At 32.6% G+C, this 6,869-nt stretch overlaps 1 protein-coding gene across 1 annotated transcript; it reads right to left on the reverse strand.

The window, feature by feature from the left end:
* Positions 1–220: 220 nt before the first annotated feature.
* Positions 221–1,874, reverse strand: LOC138349290 (agamous-like MADS-box protein AGL66). Its single transcript, XM_069299610.1, has 8 exons — positions 1,708–1,874; positions 1,561–1,614; positions 1,447–1,471; positions 1,170–1,375; positions 745–844; positions 600–650; positions 452–502; positions 221–346 (listed from the first exon to the last, which is right to left on the reverse strand). The coding sequence occupies exons 1-8, from the start codon at positions 1,872–1,874 to the stop codon at positions 221–223; spliced, it is 780 nt and encodes a 259-aa protein (XP_069155711.1).
* Between the last annotated feature and the right edge of the window lie 4,995 nt (positions 1,875–6,869).

Genomic DNA, 6,869 nt, shown 5'->3' on the forward strand with positions numbered 1-6,869 from the left:
CTACCAATGTTGTTGGGATATAGTGGGTAACGATATTTTCAAAATTGTACCAGAATTTTTCGGAGGTAATTCTCTTCCTAAATTCATTACTCTCACTAATTTAGTCCTTTTGCCTAAGAAGGATCAGACTCGGTCTTTTTATGACTTAAGACCAATTAGTTTGAGTAATTTCATTAATAAGATTTTATCCAGAGTTGTTCATGAAAGAATCAGAGTTTATTCAACTAAATTGATCACCAACAATCAATCGGGTTTTGTTAAAGGTAGAAGCATAATAGAAAATGTGCTTTTGACTCTCCATTGTGATCCAATTTGTTTCATCAAATCTTCCATCCCCTACTGGTTCCTACAAATTTAGAGAAACAAATTCAACTTGTTTGTAACTGAGGTCAATAAGTATTGTAAGTGTATATATATATATATATATATATATATATATATATAATTCAACGATATTAATTGAACCTGCAGCAGCCATATCCTCTGCGTTGACCGAAGCCATCTAGAAACCATAATGTTAATAGTTACTTTCCATACTAGATGTTTGAAAGACAGTTGAATATTCTTTCAAATATGGCACAATAAGAAAAAATTCTTACCGCGACATTTTCATTTCCCTTGAGAAATTCTTGGTTAGCCAAGAGGTTAGCCTGGTAAGAAGAGTATACAACATGATCATGTTTATTCGGAGTCTAGCCTTATGAAATAGAAGAAAAAAACTTATTAGCTTTTAGATATGCTCACTTTGGATCGTTGAACCCGTTCAATAGCACCCAGAATATATTCCTTATATGCATCTGCTTCTTCCGTTGTGTTGATATTCTCCACTTGTGGTTCATAAGAACTGTCAAGTCCAAGGGAACAAATCTTTATAAAAGAGGAGGACATTTTTTAGAATATCTAAAAATACAGTGAACAACTTTTCAACCTTCTTTTCTCGTTTGCTTCACTTAGTGTTTTTTGGATCTCAGTAAGCTTCTTCTTATGAGCCAATTATAAAAATACATTAAAATGATATCAAGTTACGAGTTTTTAGTAATAACAAATATAGGCTTATAATTACTAACTGAAGGTGACCCCCTTTCTAAATATTTCGCTATCAGAGTGATATATTTTAGGTGTTTTTAAGGATACACAATCAACACCAGTGTGGAAACATCAAAACATACCTCAACACTGAAGCACGTTGTCCAATCATCAGCATCGTAAAAACACCCAACAAAAATAACAAGAATTTTTCAATCATGTAGAAAAGTACCACAACAAAGAAATAGATCAAAATAAAAGAACTCGAGAAAAGTAGAGTGTCATACATAGCAATCTTTTCAATCATTCCTCTTTCAGATTTTGATTGCACAAGACTCTGCATCAAATGCTGCAAAATAAAGGTCATGTTGACGTCAAATGAAAAATCAAAGATTAGTAAATATGTTTAAAATGTAGTACCTCTTCATCTGGATTTGGAATGGATCTTCAGCAATAAAAAAACATTTGAGTTAGTTAATTGAATGAAATTGGTGAAGCCTAATTCATGAATTTGACATAATAAAACAAACGTACCGTCGATTCAGTTGAACAGGCTGGTTCATTGCTTTGATCATAATATCCTCAAAACTGAGTGATCAAAAGAAATCACATAATATTTTGTATCATAAATAAAACATAGAACGTTCAAACATAAAATATCATTCTAGAAATCCCATTAACCTTTCTCCTCTAGAATAGCTGGTCACTTCACCATTTTGAGAAACCATTAACAGTGCAATATTTGAGTTACATAAAAACCCCAACTCATCTGACTTCTTAACAATGATATCCTTGCACTTTAAGTAGAACTGTTGACGAGATACTGGATCCTCAATTTTCTTCCTCATTATCTTATTGCGATCCATGAAATTAAATGATGCAAATTAGAATTGGAAGTTAGATGCAATGTTGATCTTCAATGAACTGAGAAATATATAGATCAACACAAAAGAAAAAGGAAAAAGTTAGCTCAAAGAATTTAATGCAATAACATGGAAATCTAAAGTTAACGCAGTTAATATGTTACAATCTAATAGACAATCAAATAATTTTTTTCAGAAGAAATAACTTTCTACATATGCATACAATCGATGAATAAAAATTTGTGGGCGGTAACTTGTTGAGAGGAAAATAAAAGTAACTTCTAAGCTCCTTCTTTCACATAATGATGTTATCATAAGTCCTATTTATTACTTTCCCTAGAATTTTAATGGCAATATGATATAATTTTAGTGTATAAAAGAATTTATATTTTGATATCTTAAGATAAGTACAAGGTGTATGGGCAAATTGTTAAAGAATGAAAAAAAGTCCCACATTAGTGGTTAATGACGTTTTTGCAGTCCTCCTCCCTTTGAGTTAGCTTTTGGGGTGTGAGTTAATTCTAAGACATAATTTCACACAAATCACATTTAATAGAACTAAAATTATACTCCCCATGTACTAGTTTATTTGACATTTTTTGTTTTTTGAGAGTCAAGTAGTTTAAGTTTGACCGAAAATTTGTGCATGAAATCTTCGTAAATAGAGAGACGGAATATATTCGTAAAACAAATTTATGTCAATATGGAGTAAAACTATTTCTTTTAGTATGATTATATCAATGCACGATAGGGAAACTAAAATATTTGGTGAAAGTCGGATTCAAGATGTTAAATTCATAGGTTCTAAATTTTAAAATCGATCAAGGCCAGCATATTTAACTGTTAGATGGGTTTTTGACGCAAATATAGAGTATGAATCAAACCTACTGAGGTACGACTGAACCGATAACTTACAATGTAGATTTGCCTAACTAATTATGAAACGTGATACATAATAATGCTTCAATTAAAAATAGTATAAGAAAGAAAATAGGTCATATCATTTGGCTGTGTGACTTCCTCCTCTCTCGTTTATCAACTTTACCCTTGACCTAACAATAAAATATGTGATCACAACTTCTAATTTTTTTTATGTTTATACACTTATATTTTTAAATAGTAGATAAATTCGCGAGGACTAGTGACACATGGTTTGAGACTTAGTGACTCTTGAGATCTTTCACTATATTCTATTAGCAACCCTTTTTTTGATAGGGTTCAAACTCGAATCATGCACTCAACTCATAACATGTCGTGCTCCTAGCAATATTACATACAAACGGAGGAAACTCATACATTGAGATCTATATATACCTATTTAAAATATAGGTTAAGACTTTATCATGGACCCCTTTGATTGAAATTATGAGCTCAAACTGAATGGTGAACTGATGATTGAAATAAACAAACTTAATATTATTGAATCTGACCTTACAAAGTCATAAAGTCTAGCTAACATAAATCGTCACAAACTCACTTCTCAAGATGCAAGCCTTTATCACCATTGCACGAATAATGCTACGTTCACTCCGTTTGTAAAACAATTGTATTTTGAATTGAAGTAATACAAATTTGTTTTCCCACTATATCATATATAGGATTTTTTGGTAAGATGCCTGGTTTCTGTTAAAATAGGATTGGTTTCCCTAAAGATGACATCTCTTCTTACAAATAAGGTCCTATTGATCAGTTAAAAAAGAACGTATCCCTTCTAGCTTCTGAATATTCCAATATGAAGAACTGGCCTTGATATTGCCATCAGTTTAACATGTCTAGTAAGATTCTTAGCAATGCACAAGAACCCTAATGTCCTTAAATGAGACAGACCTGGTTAGTTTCCATATAATAACTTCCCAGAAGTAGTTTGATGTCCTATCACACTACTTGATAATATGTTGATTAGATAAACTACAACTAAGACATAGTGCCCCCCAAAACATCAAAGGAATGTGTGCATACAACTTGAGTGCCCTAGTTACTCAAGTATATGTCTATGTTTTCTCTAAACAACCCCATTTTGATAAGGGTATATAGACAAGACCTCTCGTGTATGATTCCCAACTCTTTGAACAATGCAGTGGGCACATACTTAGCAGACTCAGTCCCATTGTCAAACCTTAATGCCTTAACATTTCTCCCTAATTGAGTCCTAACATAGTGCATAAATAGTTTAAGAGAAATAGACATATTAAACTTACGTTTAAGTAGAAATACCATTGTAAGGAAGTACTTGTTACCATAAAAATGGGTGTTTTATAAGAACCCCACAAATCAACATTAATCAAATCAAAACAAGTACTTCTTTCTATACTACTTGAAGGAAAAACAGACCTAGAAAGCTTAGAACAAGGGAAAAATGAGCTATTAGAGACTTTACACATACTATCTTTGTTCATATCAAAGATTTTTGCAAGTACAATAGAAGATACATGACCTAATGTTTGATGCCACAACTCCATGTTAGAAAGTACTCTAGGAAAAACAAATGTAGACTTCTACTTTTTACTTTCAGTCCCATGTTTTAACTGTATGATGTAGAAAAAAATATACAATACCTTATTACTCTTTACCGAGCTCCTTTACCTTTACACTGTAAAGTTCTCGGAAAACATAAAAATGAGGAAAGAAGGTGACTGAACTACCTAGTTCCTTTGTGATTTTACTTACATACAATAGATTATGCTGGAATGCAGGTAGGCAAAATATATCTGTAACAACACTGTTCGCTAACAAATCATAATTACCCACAAGAGTCACTTGAGTAGTGTTACCACTAGGAGCATCAAGTTATGTCATAGACCCCTTAGACATCATATCCATGTTAGAAATCGCATGCTGTGTAGCACCAGTTTCTACAATCAATTTTTTGTTGTTTTCAGAAACAATAAATGATTTACATGTAGTATTAACATCATTTCAACCAAACATAGGCTAATTTGACTTTTGATAGAACATTTTGAGGATGTGATCATATTGGTCTTTTATGAAGATACATCCTCGAAGAAGTTGTTTTACATCTGTCTCAGCTTGGCTTAATGACGTAAATCTTTACCCATTCAGTTTCATAATTGCCACCATTAGCAATTCCTTTCTCCGCCACTCAGAAATCTGTACATTTGTGTTAACACCATAAGAGAGATGAGCCTAGGGTGGTTAAGTCTGACCATATTGACAAGACTCACTACCTTGAACCTTTCTTTTAGACTTGAAGTCTGGTTGATACCCAACAGTTTTGCAGCAGAACTCTTTGATAAGGCCTCTACGCTTGTAGAAATCACAATTTGCACAGAATTCATCTTAAACCTTTGACTCACCCCTGAGCTACTAGTTGTACTCACCCCTAACCTACTACTAGTTGTCCCTTGCGAAACAGTCTGGTTCTTCCTCTATTAACAAAAGACTCAACCTTTCGGTGGCCACCCTTTTGCAGTTGCTAGTTTACGAGCATTTGGTTTATCAGGTGCATTCTACCAACGTTGTTGGGATATATTGGGTAACTATATTTTCAAAATGGTACAAGATTTTTTCGTAGGTAATTCTCTTCCTAATTCTATTACTCACACTAATTTGGTCCTTTTACCTAAGAAGGAAAAAACACGTTCTCTTTGTGACTTAAGACCTATTAGTCTGAGTAAATTCATTAATAAGATTCTATCTAGGGTTGTTCATGAAATTATTGAAGTATAATCATCTAAAATTTATCACCCACAACCAATCAGGTTTTGATAAAGGTAGAAGCATCATAGAAACTGTGCTTTTGACACGAGAGATTGTTACTGACATCAGAAAGAGGGGTAAACCATCAAATGTGGTTATAAATCTTGATATTACTAAGGCATATGATACATTACCTTGTTTTCTTCTGATGAAAATTTTAAGAAACATGGGATTTTCAGAATTGTTTAATGATTTGATTTGGAGATTGATTGCCAACAACCGGTATTCAATCTTGATCAATGGACAAACACATGGTTTCTTTGATTCCACTAGGAGAGTGAAACAAGGAGACCCTTTATCTCTATCTCTGTTCATATTATATTATTAGCACAAGTGTTTTCAAGGGCCCTAAATATGTTGTTTGAGAAAAAGTCTTCAATGTTGTTAGGAAAACAATTTTGAAAACATTATAATTGAAACCGACTCTTTGGCTTTGGTATATATGCTAAATGGAGGGTGGGAAATACCTTGGAATGTAACAATGGATGTCTATTCCATCAACATATTAAGAAACTATATGTTAGTATGAGGACAAAACTCCTCAAGGGAGGGAATACTCTAGCTGATTTTTTTGCTAACTTGGTTTTTCTTTTTGCAGGTACATATGATTTAGATCTTTTAAAAAGGTTACAAATACAATAAAAAGAATTATACAGTTGAGGAAAAGGAAGTCAAATACAAAAGGTGCATATATATTTAACTATTTTCAGGAAGTCCGAAGTGAAGGCATCAGCATCATCAATTTAGATAAACACAACATTCAATAGTTGATATTAAGACAAACAAGTATGACTCCATAAAGTAATCGTAATTTCATCAAGTCTCAATTCAATATGAAGTTTTACATGAATCATAGATTGAGTACGCTACTAACGTACCTCAAGATGTCTCAATTAGTTTCTGGTTGTTAACATATCATGCACCTTGTGAGAGCTTTGAGGTGTTACATATGATATAACAGTAGGACTCAAGGGGGCTAAAATAGCATATTTAGTCTATAGTTATGTTAAATTTCATATACTTCTCATTCATGTGTTGAAAACTACTGAATGATCATTAGAGTAGAAACAAGAACTGAACGATGAATTAAAGGTACTATTTTCTTACACAAGTGACGAGGAGATGTATCAACATAATCTCACAAAAATCAGTTGTTAATCTTTTTGTGTACTTGGGTTCTGGTGGTGGTATTAAATCTATTTGATTTCAATCCACCAAATTCAAATTGATAAAAGGAAAACTAATTTTACCCAAAATTTTGCC

The sequence above is a fragment of the Solanum lycopersicum genome, chromosome 6 (genome assembly GCF_036512215.1).
Source record: "Solanum lycopersicum chromosome 6, SLM_r2.1".
Classification (NCBI taxonomy): domain Eukaryota; kingdom Viridiplantae; phylum Streptophyta; class Magnoliopsida; order Solanales; family Solanaceae; genus Solanum; species Solanum lycopersicum.

Excerpts from the sequence above, each read along its gene's own strand:
- LOC138349290 (XM_069299610.1), bottom strand. The coding sequence starts at position 1,874 with ATGAGGAAGAAAATTGAGGATCCAGTATCTCGTCAACAGTTCTACTTA. Across the intron at positions 1,472-1,560 it reads CCTGTTCAACTGAATCGACG|ATCCATTCCAAATCCAGATG; the intron begins GTACGTTTGTTT and ends TTATTGCTGAAG. Across the intron at positions 347-451 it reads CTGCAGGTTCAATTAATATC|GAACCAGTAGGGGATGGAAG; the intron begins GTTGAATTATAT and ends CTAAATTTGTAG.